A 20,586-nucleotide genomic window follows, 5' to 3' on the forward strand; every position below is an offset into this window, starting at 1 on the left:
TCAGTCCTGTACACCGTTATGAACTAGTGATTCTCACGTAGAATGGCGGTATATAAAACAAATAAATAAATAAACTGGTTTTAAAAAGGTTTTGGACAAATTCATAGAATATAAATCCTTATAAACAATTTTTAGCCAAGAAGCTTTATCCCTGGGAATTGGCAACTAAAAATGGATCTAGTCTTTAGGATCTGTCCGGTACTTCCTAGTGCTCCAGACTGCCGAGCTGGATAGACCCAGCATGGCACTTGTGTTTTTATGGAAGAGCTGCTGAGTCTCTGTGGTTGTGGTTGTTCTTGTGCGACTGCTCGATTCAAACCTCACTACCCCTTGCCCTCCCCAAATTAAGCAATCAAACTCCAGCCCTTGTTCTAGACTTAACTTTTCAGGGGCATAAATAAATAAATTAGTAAACAATTGCATTGTTTCAGTTCTAGAAAAATAAAAGGAAGACAACAACGCTCACACAGTAAAGTTTCAGGAGCGGTAAGCTTAATGTTTCACTTTTCTGAACGTACACCATTTTTTTTTTTTGCCTTTTGTGCTTGGAAATGATGGTTTCCTTTCCTCACTTCTTTCTGAATCCGTGAACTCTTGCATGCAAAGCCCGGGCTGTGCACAATTCGTCAACTGTCAGATCTTATTTACAGCCAGCTCCACCCTCTTGCAACGTAATGTACACACACACACACACATATGGTAAATCCGGGCGAGCCCTTTTTTTTTTCCTCGGTGCGTGTGGTATGTCCTGCAGGCAATCGAACAGATCACTCATTAATCACATCCTCTCTCCCTTCCATAAAAGGGGAACGTTGGGAGATCGCCGACAAGAAGAGGAAAAGAAAAACACAGAACGACCAAAAAAAACAACAACCAACAACCAAAACCCAACCTCAAACTTTCTTGCAGCCGTTCAGCCGGGAGCAGGAGCGGAAGGAGAGCGGCGGGGTTGGTCACGCGCCGAGCTCGGGGTCCGGGGGGCTTTGTGACGCCACACGGCGGCTCCCTTTGTTGCATTGTGACGTGCCGCGGGGTCGCTGGGGCTGCAGCGCCGGAATGGCGAGCGGCTCCCACCGGGCACTCTGCTTCGCGCTCCTGCTTTTCGCCACCCTCCGGTGCCCGGAGCCGGCTAACGCCGAGGATCCTTCCTGCCAGAGTGCTTTTGACCTCTACTTCGTGTTGGACAAGTAAGTAAGCCGGGGGGGGGACCGGGGGTGGGGTGATCAGGGCACCAGCATGGAGGGTTTTGCCTCCCGCTGCTCTTTTCTGGGCAAGGCGCTGCTTGTTTGTGTGGTTAACGTGTGACTTGGTTGGAGACAGCCCGAGAAAATGATTGCTTGCACGCTGGCGTTCTTTATTGAACTCGATGCTGTGCGTGTTTGGTTTGTGGCTTTTTGCAGTGGGATGCTTAGCTTTGCAAACCTCTGAAGATGCATTTCCTCGGTGACACCACGAGGTTTTTTCCCTCTGATAGACTGGCTTACAGAGTCCCTGCACAAAACTCTTCACATTGGTACGGTACCAGGAAAAGGGGGCAGTGAACTGGTACAGTACCCGCTGGCAGGCAGTGCACAGCTGTGATCTTAGGGATGGGCAGCTTCTTACAGCCCAGCTCAGATCAAGATGTGGCAGGACTGCTGATTTCCTCAGGGCTTTTTTTTTTTTGTCCAGATTTCTGAGTCTTCAATAACTTGTGTTTTTTTTGGATCCTTGTTTCCTTCTGTTCCGTTTGGGTTTCCAGCTCAATCAGAACCAGGGATATGATCTGGCATTATAAGTTTTTTAAATTGCAACTCCCTGGGTATTTTCACTCCCCCCCCATTTTATATCCCCCTTGCAATTTAAGTTAAATCCAGTCATTGCAGCAATGTTCCTCAGCCAGGGGGCTTCTCTCGGAACTCTCCAGTCATCGACGCTAAATCTGGCCACTGTTTATCGCCTTTGCACAATGACTGGGGCTTCTTCCTTCTTCAGGGACTGTTGAAAGCTGCCTCCACAGCATCCTCAGCACTGGCCAACCCTGGGAGCAGAAGACCTGAGTCAGTAATCATCAAACCCAGGTCCCTCCACATGACAGTGCCGTGCCTCTGAGCTCCAGGGCAGCTCCCAATAAATCGTTTTCAGTTATGATTCAAAGATTTAGGGTAATTCGGATTTGCCAAGTTCTATTCGATTCACAATTTTACATGACTGAGTTGAATTCTCCTGCAAGCTCTCTGATTTGCCCAGCTTGCCAGGTAAAAAGATGGACAGAGTACATTTTTCAGGATCTAAGTAGCCCATTCATAGTTATGTCAATTCATTTGACTGCAGCCAGGCATCAAGTAAGTGTCCAAAATCAGGGAGACTTATGTCCCTGCTGGCCAAACCATTTCAGGTCTCATCAAATTTTGACTACTATGGTGAAACAGTTTTTGGTTCATGTTAAGAACATAAGAAATTGCCATGCTGGGTCAGACCAAGGGTCCATCAAGCCCAGCATCCTGTTTCCAACAGAGGCCAATCCAGGCCACAAGAACCTGGCAAGTACCCAAAAACTAAGAAGATCCCATGCTACTGATGCAATTAATAGCAGTGGCTATGCCCTAAGTAAACTTGATTAATAGCCGTTAATGGACTTCTCCAAGAACTTATCCAAACCTTTTTTGAACCCAGCTACACTTTGGGCCAGAGTTTGCTGTGACTTGCAGAATTTAAGAAGAGAATTTAGTACAGAGAGTGTTTAAATCTAATCCAGATTGATGTGTTTATCTCTGTTTAACATGCAGTACTGGGCACAAAACAAAAGGCCTACTGTTGATATGGAAGTGTGCAGCTAATTCAAAGAACATTTTTCATGTGTTTTAACTTAAGTCTTTAGAGTACAGTACAGAGGCAGTGGCCTAAATAGTACCCCAAAAGATTCATAAATATTGTGGTCAGGAAAACATGCTTATTTCACTGAAATTTCAGCACCTTTCAGCAATGCATGCAAGAACATACTGCTAGTATTTTTCCATCGGTTGTAAATGAATCAGTCTTTTTGGCTGTTTCTTAAATCGAGGTGCAGTTTATGTCATTACAGTTCGTTAGTAATTTTCAAGGGTGTAGACACGGGCAGTGTTTGCCTCATTCACGCTGGAGACCAGCTCTGACCGCGACCCTGACCCTTTCGCGATCTGTTCTAGACTGCCTCTGACCTGCAAACGGTCAGCAGCCCCATTTGCTTTAAATGGACATGCAGTATCCTCACCAATCTGAAGGTCATTAAAATATACAAGCATAGAACTGTAGAGCTTTTGCTGTGCATACGGACATTGTCCTGTTTATTCTCTGCGCTGTCATGCGTTTGTTGTTACTTGTTTTCTGTTTTATTCCAGGTCTAGCAGCGTGAAGAACAACTGGCATGAGATATATGAGTTCGTGGAACAGCTTACAAATAGATTTGTGAGGTATCTGGCTTTCCTTTCTTTTTTCCGGGTTTCCTTTTTCCTAAGATAACGCTCCAGCTAGCAGAATGCAGGAGGAGGAAGGCCATCTCTGCTTCCCAAGCATTGCAGGCAGTTCTCTTTTTCAATACGATTAAACAAAAAAAAATGATATCCCTAAACTAGAGCTGTTGTGTGTAAACTACATCAAGATGATAGGCCAGCTCAAACCCTTGAATGGATGGTGCTGGATGCCATAGACCTAAACAGGATGACCACCCTGGAGTCTTTATGGGTAGAAATTCCATGCACAAATGGGATAGAGTATAGTGGTGGGGGGTATTCTCCTGTCCGGATGATGAGACAAGGCAGTGAAATGCCGACAGGAAACCTAACAAATTAGGCAACACAATAATAATGGGAGATTTCAGTTGCTCAATACTGATTGCAAAAAATATCTCCTCGGGGCATGCTAGGGAGGTCAGGTTTCTAGATGCCATGGTCCTGGAACTGAGGCGAGGGTGGGGGACTACTCTAGATCTAATCCTTACATGTGAGGCAGGATCAGGTTAGGAGAAGTAACATTGGTGGGCGCCACTTGACAAGAGTGATCACCAATCAGTCAAATTGAACATAATCACCGACGGGGGGGGCATTAAGGAAAACTGCTGCAGCAGTATTGATCTTTAATGAGACTATAATGAAATGAGGAAATTTAGAAAAAAAATCTGTAAAGGAGCAGTAGTGAAGGTTAAAGGTTTGCATGCGGCATGGATGCTGTCTGAAAACACTGCCTTGGAAGCCCGGGCAAGAGGTATTTCATGCATTGAAAAGGTAGAAAGCAAACAGAACGAGCGCCAGTAAGGTTAAACGGTGAGATAAAAGAGGCTATTAAAGCCAAAAGGACAGCTTTCAAAAAGTGGGAGACGAAAGAAGAGCGTAAGCATTAATAATAAGGCGGGCAAAAAAGAGAATTTAAAAAGAATTTTGTTGGCGAGGCAAAATCTCAGAATACAAACTTTTTCAAATATATTCAAGGGCGTTGGTTGGACCACCAGAGGATCAAGAGGCAGAGCAGAAAACCTAAATGAATCCTTTGCTTTGGTCTTTACTCAGGAGGGTGTTGGGGATATACCTAAAGTGGAAATATTCTTTGAGGGTGATAATTCAGAGAAACTGTAATACAGCAATCGACAAACTAATCACCGGGACCGGAATGGTGGTATACACGCCAGAGTTCTGAAATAACTCAAAAACAAAATTGCCAGCTTCTCATTCAAATCAGCTAGAGTACCTTAGGCTTGGAGGGTGGCCAACATAATGCCCATTTTTATAAAGGGCTCCGGGATGATTCGGGATACTATAGATAAGTGAGCCTGTTGCTGGATCCGAGTCAAATAGTAGATGCTATTTTGAAGAACAAAGCTACTGGCCATCTGGATAGACATAGACTAATGGGACAGAACCAAGATGAATTTAACAAAGGGAAGTCATAGCGTAAGAAGTGCCATGCTGGGTCAGACCAGGGTCCTTTGAGCCCCAGCATTCTTTCTCCGACAGTGGCCAGTTTAAGTTACAGGTACCTGGCAGATCCCCAATAGCTTATTTTGGCTTACAGATCTTTCAGGTATTTTTTGAAGGCGTTAACAAACATATAGAAGAGGATGAATTGTTTGATATAAAGTATAGGGATTTTCAGAAGGCATTTGACAAAGTCCCTCATGCGAGACTCATCAGGAAATTAAAAAGTCCTGGGATAGAAGGTAATGCCCAAATGGCTAAAGAATGGAGAGTAGGACTAAATGGTCATTTTTCTCAATGGAAAAAGTTAAATAGTGGAGTGCCCCAGGGATCTCTGCTGGGTCCGGTGCTTTTTAATATATTTATACTTGATTTGGGAATGGGAATGATAAGTGAGGTGATCAGATTCGTAGGTAACACTAAATTATTTAGACTTGTCAGATCACAAGCCAATTGTGAGGAATTGCAAGAGGATCTTGTGAGATTGGGGAATTGGGCATCTAAAGCTGATTTCTTATTAGGCATTGCTCAGGAAAAGGATCTTAAGAGTCATTGTGGACAATACTTTGAAATCTGTGGCCCAGTGCATGGTGGCAGCCAAGAAAGCAAATAGAATGCTGGGAGTTATTAGGGAAGGAATGGAGAATAAAACAGAGAATACCATAATGCCTTTGCATAAATCCATGGTGCGACCGCATCTTGAGTCTTGTGTGCAGTTCCGATTGCCCTGCTTCAAAAAAGACATAGTGGAACTAGAAAAGGTACAGAGAAGGATGATCAGAATAAGGAGGATGAAATGGCTCCACAATAAGGGAAGGCTAAATAGGTTAAAGCTCTTCAGCGTGAAGAGATGACTGAGTGGAGATATGATAGAGATCTATATAATCATAAACTGGGAATGGTTGTTTACCCTTTCAAATAGTACTAGGACTAAGGGACACTCCATGAAGCTAATAGATAGCAGTTTTAAAACAAATTGCAGAAAGTATTTTTTCACTTAGCACACAATTAAATCATACAATTGATTGCCAGAGGAAGGGGTGAAAACATTTAGCATAGCTGGACAGAAAAAGGGTTTAGACAAGCTCCTCATGGAAAAGTCCATAGACCATTATTATTCATATAGACTGCTTATCCCTGGTTATGAGCAAGAAAGATTGGGTCTGTTGTTGGGATCTTGCCAGGTACTTGTGACCTGGATTGGCCATTGTTAGAGATAGGATGCTGGGCTTGATAGACCCTCGATCTGACCCAGTATGGCAAATCTTATGTTCTTACTTCCAGGCAATTTTCAGCAGAGTGATGATCTTCAGCCTGAGAGAGGGAATCTATTGCTCTGGATCTATAGAGAAAGTAATCTTGGTTGAGATGCAAAATCCACCTCACTGTAATTTCACATATTGGATATATAAAGAGGTTGAGTTAGCACAAATTCCTTTGTATGTCTGTTAACATGGTCCAATATATATATGCAGATGTATTTAAAAGCAAACAAACAAACAAAATCAAGGCTTTTGCTAAAGCAGTTAGCAACAGATTTTATTTTTTGTCAAGTGTTAGTAATGAGTTAAAGGTTATTTTGAATGTGAAATAATTATGTTGGCCATGGGTGTCGGGGTATTCTGTCACCACTTCCATAACATCCTATATCCTTTCAGCAATGGTTGGCTGCTATTGCTGTCAAAAGCAATTACTATCTGTATTTGTACTTTATGATAGCTCACTCAGCTTGGACAACATCCAGAAAAAGGTTAAAGTATAGGCTTTGTCCCCTCTGATATTTAGCTGAAATGATTTGTTTTTGTCTCGTTTTAACAGTGTTCCCTCTCTGTTAAAAAGAGTCCATCACCCCTGGGACAACTTCCTGTTATGTGCTGTCATTGTGCTTTTATTTTATCCTTAAAATGAGCCATGTGTAAGAGTAACTTGAAGGTGAAATAATGGTCAAGGTCAAAGTTGCATTTGTTATGCAGGGGCGATTTCCATGACTTGCAACTTCTGTTTGCTCAGTTCAGTGGCTCCGATCATGTTGAAACAACACTCGTTTTGAAAGGCATTCAGACTTAAGAAACCAGAGCACCAACAGGAGAGAAACTTTGCAAATTGCACTTTGTGCATGCCAATGCCAAATCAGGATCTTTATTTGCAATGGTGCATGCTGTTTCCTCTTTTGGCCTGCAAAGCACTGCTTGCGCGTGGCTTTCCATGTGGGAAGTCTTATTGGCATCAATATTTAAGGAGCTGCTGCAATGCAAAATGATGCAAAGCAGCTTATGGTAAAACTGTGAGCGAAATTTACTTTGCAAAATGTTTTTCTGAAAATAAAAAAAACCTTCCCCCAGAAAACTACACCTCAGTGAAGTGTTCTTCATTTATTTTTCCCAAAAAGACTTTGTAGGAAAATGTTGTATGGGTAGAAAACTGGCATGCAGAAGCCTAGAGTGAGCAAAAAGGTGCACTTTAATACACGAGCCTCACAGAATGGTTCTTTCAGGAGCTGGGCTAATGTCTGCTGATGGGATTCCTTACTGAAAACTGAGATCTTTGCATTCCTTTCCAATTTTGTTGCTGTCCAGAGGGCCACTTGATATGTTTGCATGCGATGTATTCCCCTGAGTACAGTCCCCCTTTGTTGGACAGAGGGGATCTCTGCTTTCCCCTAAGGAAAGAAGAGCACAGTAGGCTATTGTAAAATTGACCAGCTAACTGGGAGCCCTTGAATGGAGACTGAATAATTCACTGTTGCATTCTGCAGGCTTGCCAGCCCAATGAAATCTTCAAAACCATTGTGGCTCAGTAAAATGATTCTGCGGTTTTTTTTTTTTTAATATTTTGAACTGAAACTTGGGAAGATGACGATCCAGGAGTTTGTGTTGTACAAGATGGAATCTAAACATAAAAAAATTCATATTTATCCTTTCAGAACTACCTGCCTTTTCCCTGCCTCCTCCTCACCAGCACACAATTTTTTCATTTATAGCAGTGAAGAAATTTGACTTGTGTCAACTCCTCTTTTCCACACCGAGAATACATTCTTAATTGTTCTTCTCCCTTTTTAATTATTTGCAGAATGGAGTTAGGCAGTAGTGGGTGCCTGGCACTGTTCGCAGTGGCGCCTGTGGCACAAAACACTGGAGTTGTCAAACTCTGGTCCTGGAGGATTGCAGACGGGGTCCAATTTTCAGGATGCCCACATTGGACATTCCTGAGTGTTATTTGCTTACAGTGCCTCACATTTCTGATTTGATTCCCCATACTTTGACTATTTCTAGAAAGCCAAGCCTGCTCTTGAGCAATAGACTTTGTGGCTCTGTGGAGATCGTGATTGCGCATAGCAAAAGCTGTGGATTTGGGGCAAGCACTTGGGGAGGGGGAGGGGAGATGACTGGGGAAGGACCATATAAGTCTAAGAAATTACCCTGAAAGAGAACTAAAATCCCAAAGTTTGCTTTTGAGAGCGCCACTGAGCCAGCCTTTGGAGGGTGGGGTGGATCCCATATTTTCTTTATTAAAAAGTTCATTAAAAGAAAAAGAACTCCCTCTGCCCATGTTGCAGTAAGGCTGGTTATATTAGATCTGTTGGTTACTGGAATTGTAATGCTTTTCATTTATTTTCTAAAGTTTTGTTTCAGTCAAAAGTGCATGTTTATAAAAGGCTGAATGATGACTCCAGAGCATGAAACACTCTGTTGCAGACCTCTTTTAAGATTGCTTGCTCCCAGCTACTGCTTAAAATCAATCTTGGCAAATCACATTATCGTAGAACTAACAGTTATCTTTTGTGGTCATTTTCGAAGCATACCAAATGCAGTCAGATCAGGTTAATTCATGCTAGGTTTATCCAGATGTCTTGCTGTGTGCCCCTTGTACGTGGTGGCTAATGCTCCAGAAAGCATTTTATTGTCGTCGCTTTGATGATTTGCTTTGCAGATTTTTTTTTCCCTATTATTTTTGTTAAGAATATCCTGGTAAAAAAAGCTTTTGCAAGCTGATGCATCATATCTGACGTTGCTATAAAAGTATCTCCAGTTCCAACTGGACAGCAAACGAGTCAATCTTTGGGACTCGTCTACATGACTGCTTCAAAAATGAAAGCATGTAAAGTCTTGAATTAAGGGTGATAGTTTTTTTTTTCGTATTTTCACAGTTAGGATATTTCCTGAAGGACTAAATTGATTTTGAATAAGCTTTCTCTTTATTTTGGTTTTGTGGAATGCTGTTGCTTTTCTCCTCCTTGCTTGTCTGGTTGGCGGTCCGTGCGCTCTTCTCTTTGTATTCTCCAGATCTTCTATAAAACAGTTTCTATGTGTGCTGCTGCTGCTGCAGGAATGTGAAGCTGTTCAGATACAGAGTGGAGCTCCAGTGCATTAAAGAGACAATAACCCCAGCAGTACCAGTGGGTAGCGGGCAGAGCTGTCACGGTCCAAATATAATAGTGAAAATTGGTGGCAAGCCAAGTTTTGGGGTTGCCATTGGCTAGCCACTTATTGGATTGCTTTCTTCACTGGGACACCCTGGCAACGAGAGCAGGAGCAGCTGAGAAGAGAGTCAGGTGGGGGTGAAAACTGTCAGGAAGAAGAGAAAAAACTAAGAGGAGGCCATTTAAATGTGTGGAAATGTTTAGTCGGTCACATGTTAAGGGTAGTTAGAATATTGAGAGATGTATTTAAAAGACAGCTAAGGGGCCATCCTGTGGCTTATATCACAACATTGTGAGCTGTGGCTTGGTGGATCTGGGTTTAAAGCTAGAGGTGGTGTGCTGAGACCCAGGAAAGAAAGAGAGATCACAACTGCCGCTAGAGTGGCAGCCCCTGCCGACCAAATGAGTGGGAACGAGGGGGGTGCCCCTCCAGCTCTTGGGCCAGCAAGGTTTCCTAGAGCTGCCTGCTAGGCCAGCTGGGTACAGGGGATCAAAGATGGAGGGCTATAAAGGGGAAGGAAAGGAAGAAAAAAGAAGCTGAACTTGCTGCGGACTTTGGAATGTTTCAAATGTAGACACAGGCACGCACCAATGCTCACCTTGTGTCACCTAAACGATTTTTACAGAATCCTTATTTTTCTTTTTTTTTCTTAATATCTTTATTTTCAGTTTTTCCAATTATCAACCAGAACATGAAAAATATAAACATCTGCCCATAGTACAACTTACAGTATATAAACCCCCTCAGCCCCTTCCCCTTCCCTGGTGAGTAGTAGCGTGCCATGAGGGTTCCTGCTCCCTGGTACAACCTGAGCAAAGAACTGACATAGGGTGATGAGTGTTCGAAAGCTCTGTGAATGTTAGTATCCTTTATGACATCCCCAAAAGTCTACTACGCGCCTTGGCGTTGAGAGATAGAAGAAACTCAGACCATCTATCCAGAAACTCCTTTTATCGCGCCAGTGTCGACCTTTTGGCTGTGATATGCTCGAAGACCGCCATTCGGTGTAATTTCACTCTCCAAGCGGACACCGTCGGGGCCTCCTCTTTCTGCCATGTTTACAGAATTGATTTCTTCGCCAGCCAGAAAGCTTTTTGAAGGAATGTCTGCTATCCAACAAAGACCGTGGCCGGCACATTGTCCATCACCTCAAAAAGACATAGGCACGGATCGGCCGGGATATTCGAGTGTAATAATCCACCAAGATAACTTAAAATATGATTCCAAAACTGATGTATGAGAGTTCCCACAAATGTTACTATTAGTCAATTTCGCCTTATATGCCCAATTATGAGCTACATACATTTGTCTAAGGAATTTATATTGGATTTCCCGCAATAATACATTGTCAGATACAAGTTTAATGTCTCCAAAACAGGGCCCCAGAGTCTTGTGGGTAATGGCAGTACTCAATTCCCTGTTCCATTGCCCCGAGAGTTCCAGGAGCTGACCGGAAACTGTTAGTCCCTCTAGCGCCCTCTTTAGAGAGACACATGTCATTGACTGACCTGCTGGGGTAGAGAAAAATTTGACAAAAGTGGGTTCATTGAGTGTACTGGGTCCCCGCAATAAATCATGTTCAATAAAGTGCCTAACTTGTAAGTACATATAGAACTCTCTATGAGAGAAGTCATATTCGTGTTGCAATGTGTCAAAGGGGAGCACCCTACCAGTTGGGGAAGGAATTCCAGTCCCTTGATCTCCCAGATAGTTAGCACCAAATGGCCACATCCTGAAGGGGATTTAGGATGGCCACGTAAGGAATTAAAGGGTGATGGTTCCCATGATACTCCCAATTTGTGGCACAAGCTGCGCCATGCCTTCCTGCAACCAATTAAAAATTTGTTACAGGAAACTTCTCTGGGCAAAACTGTCCCAGAGGTATGTAGGAAGTTCTAGATTTTAAGAGGATTGCAGCAAGCCTGTAGTAAGCCGAGGGGCGTGTAAATCTTCGAGCCCAGTAAACAGTCCTGGACAGGGCAGAGGAGACAAGCTAAGTTATATGCATGCAGGCTTGGGCAATCCATTCCACCCTTGTCCCATGGTAATTGTAAGATTGAACATACAGTCCTTGCTTGCTTCCCGCCCCACAAGAAAGCATCCAGATTCCTTTCCAAGTCTTTCACATGAGTCTTTAAAAGCCACAGGGGTGACATTTGAAGGATATAAAGCCATCGTGGGAGCTCTACCATCTTGAATAACTGAATTCTACCACTGACTTCAAGGAGAGCTTTTTCCAGTGCTCTAAACGCTCTTTGGTTTTGCGGAGAAGCAGCAGTATATTGATCTATAGATATTGTCAATGTTGGTGGGAATCTTAATACCCAAATACTTCATCTCCCTATCCTTCCACCTAAGTGGGAAGGGACCTAACCATTGATGTTTGAGTGAATCCATGACATCCAGCGCCTCCGACTTATCATGATTAATTTTGAGACCTAAAAAAGTTCCGAATTGATGTTGGAGCTCCATGACCCTTGGCAGAGAACGTGTCGGGTCCGTTAGAAACACCAGCACATCATCTGCAAAGGCAGCAATCTTGAAAGTCTCTCCCTTAATCACAAAGCACTCAATTCCCAGGTCTGCTGCAGTTTTCCTCAGCAAGGGGTCTAGAGATAAGATGTAAAGCAGAAGAGACAGCGGGCACCGCTGTCAGGTTCCATGCTGTATGTCAAAACTATGGGATATGTCGCCATTGGCCAGAATCGATGACGAAGGGGCCTGGTATAGCAAAGAGATAAGTTGCACAATATCCCCTACTATCCCATAGCGCTGTAAAACTGAATACAAGTAAGGCCACGCTACCCGGTCAAATACCTTTTCGGCATCAAACCCCACCGCCAGCGGCAGTGTTCCCCTTGTCCTACAGTGGGACATTGCCGTCCAGAGATGGATAATGTGTTTGCCAGATGACCTTAACAAACCCGGCCTGTTCTCTAGATATCAAAAAGGGCATATCCACATGCAGGAGGGTAGCAATAATTTTAGCAAACAATTTAATATCAAAATTCAGTAGGGAGATAGGTCGATAGGATGCTAGCTGTAAGGAATCTTTTCCCTCCTTGGGAAGGACAGTGATGTAGGCCAAGGTAGCTTCCTTCGGGAATGCCCCTTGTTCCTTTGCCACCTTAAAGTATTCCCGTAGGTCCAATCCCATATTCTTACTCAATATCTTGTAGTACTCCGCATTGAACCCATCGGGTCTCGGGGCCTTGTGAGCAGGGCTAGTCTTAATCCCAGCTTCAATCTCTTGAACTTCAATCGGCCTATTGAGCCATGTCAACTGTGCAGGGGATATACTGGGGATGGACAACCCTTGAAAAAAAATCTCGCTCTTGGGCATCTGCATCAAGCGTCGCCTCTGCACTATATAAAGTCTAATAAAAAGTCCTAAAAATATCACAGATTGATGCAGCGGAGCTATGACTGACTCCGGTGGAGTCCCGAAGTGCTGGAATAAAGGTCTGTCCCCTTTGAACCTGTACTAAAGCCGCTAGCAATTTCCCCGCCTTGTTACCATAGTGATATAGGTGATGGGATGCGTACAACATAGTTCTCTCTGTTCTCTGGTGGATATAGCTGTTTAGGGAGATTAACACCTCTTTATAGAACTTTTTAGTATGTTCTGAGGGGTGGGTGATTAACTGGGCCTTAACCTTCCGCAGCTCCCTTTCCAGGTCCAAAATACGCTGGTTAAACAATTTGTTTTTCCTGATCACATAAGCGGTTATGTCCCCCCTCATCATTGCCTTGCCCGTAGACCAAAACAGCAACGTGGAATTTTTGTGTCGACTGTTATTTGATGTGTAATCCTCCCAGTTATCCCTAAGATAGGCCTGAAAATCCGGGTCGGCTACCAAATGAGAAGGGAATCTCCATCTACGTGGTTTGTCCCCATCCAGCCCCCATTTCACCTCCATCCAAATTATGGAGTGGTCAGAAAATTCTGGCAACCCGATCTCCGCCCGCTGTACCTGGGCTAAGCCTCCCCTAGAGAAAAGAATGTAATCAATCCGTGAGAGAGTCAGATGAGCCCGTGAGACATGATTCCTTGGGATGTAAAATTATCCAGATATCTATGAGTTGCAAATGACTGCACAAAACCGGGATCCCTTTATTTTTCCCCACCGCCACTGCGGCTGCCTGTGACGATCTATCCAAAATGGGATTAGCCACACAATTAAAGTCCCCTGCTACCATCAGGAAACCCTGGCTCACTCTAACTAGCTCCTGCATTAGGGAAGTAAAAAATGCATGTGAATATACATTTGGGGCATAGACGCTGCACAAAGTGAGATACCGCCCCATTGCATCCGTTGTGGTGGAGATCCATTCCCATGCTACCTTTTTCCCTATAAGTATCGCCACCCCTCCTTTACTGTGTACTGCTGGAGCACAGTAAACGTCTCCCACCCAGTCTTTCTGCAGTTTCCTGTGTTCCAGTGCAGTTAAGTGTGTCTCCTGGATACAGGCTACCTGCGCTTTATGTCTACGTAGAGAGGCTAACAGTTTTGTGCGTTTCACCGGCGACCCAATACCAGTCACATTCCATGAGACTATCCGCATATTTTCACCCATATTTGATCCAGTACATAGGAAATATTATAAGCATACATAACAGTGGTGAAAGCAGTAGGTTCCCCTCCCCCCCCCCTGCCAATCTTACAACCTGACCCCTTAAAAAAAAAAAGCCTTCCTAGATGGGAGGAATGGAGACCACATTACTATCCGGACTGTTTCCCCCCCCCCCCCCCCACGGAACTGACACCATACAACATATTAACAGTCAAAAGAGTGCTGTCTCACAGGTCTGTGCAGGCTCAGGGTACCTGCCTGACATAAACCCACAAAGAGGCATAACTTGGTCCAGGGCTACTCGAGACCTCGTCTTAGTGGTGGGCTCTTTCAGCTACCCAGAGCAACCCAGCTCATGTGTCCAATTGGGTTTCCAGAAACTGCCGCGCGCCGTCCAGCGTATCAAACGCCTTATTTTTCTTTAAAGTGTATAAACTGCTTCTCTGCCACTGAGCTTCCAAGAGCAGGCATGTCAGCAAGATCCACAAACTACCTCCCTGAATTTGGTCGGTGTAGTGTTAAGACCATCAGTCGCAGACGGCTGCGACCACTAATGCTTACTTCTTTCTTTCCCCAACTAATGCTTACTTCTTTCTTTCCCCAACGGTGTCAATGCTGCATTGACACCGTTGGGGAAAATGGCAGCCTCCGCCAGCTACCGCCGACCTGCCTGGTGTTCCCGGGACGGCATGGGCGCTGCTGACCACCATCTTGCCTTTGGGATCAATTAAGCATATCATGGCGGGAACCTCGGGGGTGTCCTCTCCAGATGATGTCTTCACTCCACTATACTTAAGCCGGCTGGCCCTGACTACTGACGACTTGGCAACGAGTTCCCTTATTGCTGAATCCGCTTCACTCACTACGGTCCTCCCATTCCAGTTCCTGCATATTTGACGTGAGATGCTCTGGGTACCCGCTCCTCGTGGGGCCCTTCCTCGTCTCTGGCTATCTGTTCCTCGGTGGGCCTTCTTGCCTTGGACTGATGCCTATCCCCGTACCCCGGGGCTTCTGCTGGAACACTCCTTGTGAACACCTTGACTCTATGGACCACTACTGTACCATCTCTAGTGTGGAATCCTCTCCGGTGTACCTCATTCTGTGGACCTCTGCTGTACCATCTCTAGTGGGAAACCCTCACCGGTGTACCCCGTGCTGCGGGCCACTACCGTACCATCTCTAAGTGAGGGACCCCTTCGTTGTACCCTGTGCTGCTGGCCACTACCGAGTCAGCGCTCCAGAGAGACCTCATCGGTGTACCCCGCTCTGTGGACCATTACCGGATATCTATTGCTGAGGTATTCCCTCCCAGGTATACCCCACCGCACAGACTGTGTCTTTCTCCTGCACTCCCCGCTCCTCGGGCAGTGCCTTTCCCTCTCTCTAATAAAGACTCTATTCCACAGCTGTGTCTGACGTCCGCTGAGACCTCGCCTCCCGACAGTGAGGCTCACAGGGCTCCTCCCTGTGGGCGGTACCATCTCTCACCTCAGCCCAGGGCCCACACACTACAAATCCTAACATGTAGATACGATGTCGCGCATACCATGGCAACCAATGATCTCCCACTCCGAGTGGGGAGATTTGTATTGCAAATAGTGATTCAGCAGTAAAAATCTGAACTCCTTCCTCTGTGCGCTTCTGAAGTATTGGTGAGCGGTACGCGGGCAGGGTGGTTTTCTTTGAGCCACTTGCACCTCTGAAGGTAAGAGCCTGCATGAAATCTGCTTGCCCACTTTCTAGAACCTTGGCTCAAGGCCGAGTTCAGCGCACCCTTGCCGCATGCCAGGAGACTTGCATGCAAAAAAGAAATGATTGAAAGCCTCCATTTGGTGAAAACCAGTTGTCTTGTGGCGTGACTGTTGGGGGAAATAGTTCTGCTTCCTTTCCGCTAGCCTTCTCGCTGAGCCGTTCTTCTTCTCTTACAGCTGCCATGCTGCCTGAGTTCTGGCCTTTCTCTGCATTTACCAAGAAAGTAACACTTTAGAAGTTAACTGTTCTGACCTGAATTGTTTTCAGGTTTGCCCATGAACTATTTATTTTTGAAGAGGTACTCGGAGCATTAGATGGACGCTTTAATAGTAATATTAACAAAGGACACATGCATTCTATAAAAGTTGTTGAGACAAATATTTGTGTGTAAAGGGCCTGATTTGAAAAAAACATTTACACACATAAAACTGGGTTTTACTCAAGTAAGTGAGCTATTGAAAGTTGCTACAATAGTAGTTACATTTACACGTATAAATCCTCCTTTTGAAAAATTACCCCATAGTGAATATGAGGAGATCAATATTGAAAAGCCATTTTGTTGAAAAAAAATCACAGGTTATCCATCTAAATGGCAAGTTTGGCCCATATTCAGCCACTTGATCCAGCTAAATTGTAACTAGATAAGTCATTTTCCAGCTATAATTTAGCGTTTAGTTATCCAGCTAACTTAGCCATTGTTGAACTGTATCCAGATAAGTTACTGGATAACTTTAGTCCTGCTGGATAACTTTAGGCAAGTATATTCAGCAGGTTGTGTATCCTGCTTAGTATACGGGACAAGTTATCCGGATAACTTGTCCACTGAAAGGCTTAACTGAATATGACTCCAAAGGTAACAAAACGCAAAAAAGGGGTTGAATTACCACAACTGGTGAGCAGTAGTACCAATTGAGCAGGCTTCGGCCCTACTGCTGTTCCTTTGTTTACCTTTCATTATTTGTGAATGGAAAGCAGCTTAGACCCAAGCCTTGAGGATTGACACTACTGCTCACAAGTTTCAGGCTTGTGCTAATTCAACCCCTTTTTGTGACTAGAAAATGTGTCGAAACTCTTTGCTTCTTTCTTGTCAAATTGTACTGGATTTTAGGCATGTGTCTTATTTTGAACTTGTTTCTTTTTATTATTTTTTTTTGTAGCCCCCGGATGAGATTGTCCTTCATTGTGTTTTCTACACAAGGGCGCATCGTTATGGAATTAACTGGAGACAGGTTAGTTCATTGTTATTAATCTGATGCTAGAGCTGTAAGATGTGATGATAGCAGTAACAGAATGATTGCAGTGGATATGTGGTCAGTATCCAATAGCATGGCACTTTGCCAAAGCAGACGGTGAATCAACATTTATTCCAGCGCAAGCAGAAATGATTATTAAATGTGAACTTCAGCAGGGGTCAAATGTTAGTTATTATGGGAATTTTTAGATTTGGCATTGATTCTTTGCACTCTGACCTCTTTGTAGAGTTTTAATTTTGTTTGGAGTGCTGAAGCCGGGTTTGATTTTTATGTAGGCATGCATAAAGTTCTTCTTATCCCTACAGCCAAGAATTTCTCAGCGGCACTTAGAACCTGGATTTTCCTTTTTTTTTTCTGAGGGCAAATGCATGGTCATTGTTGCAGCGCTGCTGCGAATGGGTTGCATCACTGTGTACCCAAAACAATTCAACGTCTATTTCATCATCTCTGCATTGCCTGTACTCAACAAGCTTTTTTTTTTTTGTTTGGTTAACTAGTTTTTTTCTGTATTAGGAAGCACAATTTTTGCAGTTAGAAGGGAACTAGAAGGGAAGACATAATGTGTTGGCAGTCCTTTGTACAGTGTTGAGAAGTCTCTAATTGCTGAATTCTCCAGGAAATTAATAAATCTGCATGAGCAATCTTGATTTCAAACATTTTCAAGCAAATTTGTTTGGGAGAACTGAATGAAGAGTTGACCTTGATGAGTGGCACCCACTGCATGTTTGCCTTGTTTCCTTTCCCTTATTTTACAAGCTGTGTCCACGATATTTGTTTCTCCGACTGGGATTGGATCTCTTCTGAGGCTATTGCTGTCTGAATTTCTTTAGACGTCATCACCTACTTCCCTTCACTTTTAACCTGGGAGTTATAATCATGTCCTCGAGGGGTCTGGATAAAGACACCCCTTAGTTTGTTCAGACTCACCAGTTCCTTGTTAAGTTCTATGGCAGTTGGAGTCCATATAATCTTTAACTGAAGTTTCATAGACCAAATAAAAATAATATTAGTGATCTATATTTGTACGATTTTTGGAACACAAAGATCACTTTCTTAATTGATGAATAGTTTCGAAATGAATATCCTTGTTATACTGATTTACCTTACATAGTCATTGAGAGCAATTCACATTTAAAATCTGGATTGCTTTTGCTTTTTAATGGTGTATGCCAGAATTTCCTTTGGTGAGAAATCACATTTAAATGATGGGTTCCACTGGTAATAAGTGAGTGTGCTTTGATATGCTTTTGCCAATGAACATTAGAGACTGGTCAGAATCTGGTTTTTTTTTTTCTTCAATGAATTTAACACACTTCTTACCTGCTTCTGATGCTTACCAGGAAGAAAAGAAGATTTTGACTTTCTGGCTTAGACACAGTGTTTTCCTAAAAATTCCTTGTCTTTAAAAATGGGTGGTTATAATAGAGGATCGAATCTAGATTAAGCATTGCTGGTTAGTAGATTTGATGTTATAAACTGATCATTTCAAAAATTAGAATTTAAGTTGTGTGCTCTCATTCTAATTCCTAGTATTGTTATTTCTCAACCAAGGCAGGATTTGAGATTTTGGCACCCATAGGCAGGACTGGCGAGTGGGGAGGGTAGGAAAGAGTGCTTTGGCCCTAAAGAAAGTAGGACCCAAGAAACAGAAAGGAAGGCGATCTATGACAGCCATGAGGGTAAAAACAGAAGAAATAGATGCCAGATGCCCTTTAAAAGTGTTTATTAGTGGAGACGTGTTAAAAATGCCCGACTCTGGCCGAGCTTCGCCACTCCTTAGGTGGCTGCCTCAGGGGCTTGGAATTCTGAGTTTATTTATTTATTTATTTAAATTCTTTTAATATACCGATGCTCAAGACCAAGTCTTATCGTACCGGTTTACAATGGAACTAGGGGAAACCAATTTTGGACCTAAAGTTTGGACCTAAATTGTTTGTAAACCAGTCCTATTTGAGGTGCATTAATGGTTGGTAAAACATCCACAGTGGGGGCATATCTTTAATTGTATAGCCTGATCTTGTTTATGAAAAAGTTATTCGTTCTTACTGGTATGTAACATCTGAAGAAAATGGGGACTCAGACAGGAGGTGAAAATAAAACCAACAACCAAAAAGTGAGGAAGGAAGAGCAGATAAAAAAATAAAATCAAAAGGGACAATACTTGGCATCATTAAAGTTGGGGAAAAGGCACTCTTTTCCCCTTTGCAATTCCAGGTCTCCTTCCATGAAGCTCCAGGGCCCTTTATCCAAAAGAAAACACAACAAAACCAAGAGTTGGAACATCCAGAGCTAATTAAAAATTCACACTTCAAAATGGTATATTTAATTTTTATAGAATCAGGACTCTACCATTTAAGCCTTCCTACATGGGGGTGCTGCACCCAACCAAATCTAATTCTGTTCCCCCTACCAGTAGGGTATACTCCTCTTAGTAGAGGCCCCATAAGGCTCTACATTAGTAAAGTCCTGAAACAGGGGGAGAATGTGGAAGAGAAGAGGGATAGGCACCCGAATGTGCGAGAATTACCATTTCTGCCACATGCCTGAATTTCACTGAAGTGAGGAGAGGAAAATTCAAGCTTCTTGTGCTTCTCCATAGTATTTTGTGGCCAGTCTTTGGTACCACATTCAGCTTTAGCTTGCAAATACTCGCTCCCGTCACTAGTGTATTTTAGCAGAGAGGAAACTGCAACTGATGTATTTGCATGTTTTACGCTTATAGTCGATGAGAATAATTTAGTGAAAGCCCACGTAAATTAGATGGCAAATACCCATGTAACTCCTGGGCTGATAGTCCCGGATAAAGGCTCCAGGAACTGCACTTCAAGCACACTCTCTTACAGTTCTCTCTTCCCAAGCTGTTATTTTATCTGAGTGTCCATGATTCCCTGAGAGGGGGGAAGACTAATCTTGTAGACCCTGCGCATTGCTTCAAGTCAAATCCCAATTTTAAAATTCATTATAAACAGCACTGATGAGTGCTGAATTGTAAACTACAGCAATAAGCATGTTGGAAGCAGTTGTGGTTTCCAACTTGACTTTTTCTGAATAGAGGGAAAGTTGATAAAAATGTTCACATACATGTTCTTATTCTCTTCAAACCTTGTACAGCTTTAGTTCTTTTAACAAATTTGTGACATTAAGCTTCTACTGATGTCCATTTCTTTTCTGAATCCTAATCCTTTCCAATTGATGTGGTAGTTTTTGAGCTTTATTCTAAAATATGGTGGATAGAACATTATTTCCCAATTTAGATTTAATTAAAGTCCCATTATTATACCTATAGTCCAATTGTTTAATCACTTTGCTTACTCCCGGTTTATACCTGGATGACACCTCCATGCTCCTCTCTCTTCCCTTGCTTATCTCAATGAGATGGTTGTGGAATCACCAAATGGGTGCCACAGGTTTTCTTCACATTCTCCTTCTCAGGAATGAACCCAGCTACATTCCTCCTTAGGATCGCCAATAGTCCATCCATGCTGTCTAGTTGAGAGACTCCACTCCTCTAAGATGTTGTTGTCCTGAGTCCCTGGATCCTAGGGGATTCAGGTAGGCTCACAAAAATAAATATCTTAAGAAAAGGGAAACCAAAAATAGAGAAAGAAAGGGTGGACAAACTTCCTTCTCCTAAAAAAACAAAAAGTTCCCAAGGAG

The 20,586-nt window shown here is 43.3% G+C and overlaps 1 protein-coding gene across 1 annotated transcript in view; it reads left to right on the plus strand.

Annotated features, from left to right (window-relative positions):
- The first annotated feature begins 717 nt into the window (after positions 1-717).
- ANTXR2 (ANTXR cell adhesion molecule 2) overlaps positions 718-20,586 on the plus strand; it is a 374,917-nt gene continuing 355,048 nt past the window's right edge. Inside the window, exons 1-3 of the mRNA XM_029600240.1 lie at positions 718-1,187; positions 3,360-3,431; positions 16,834-16,905. Coding sequence (XP_029456100.1) covers positions 1,057-1,187; positions 3,360-3,431; positions 16,834-16,905 — 275 coding nt within the window. The 5' untranslated portion in view covers positions 718-1,056. The remainder of the gene's footprint in view (positions 1,188-3,359; positions 3,432-16,833; positions 16,906-20,586) is intronic.

This window comes from Rhinatrema bivittatum, chromosome 1 (assembly GCF_901001135.1).
Source record: "Rhinatrema bivittatum chromosome 1, aRhiBiv1.1, whole genome shotgun sequence".
In the NCBI taxonomy this organism is placed as follows: domain Eukaryota; kingdom Metazoa; phylum Chordata; class Amphibia; order Gymnophiona; family Rhinatrematidae; genus Rhinatrema; species Rhinatrema bivittatum.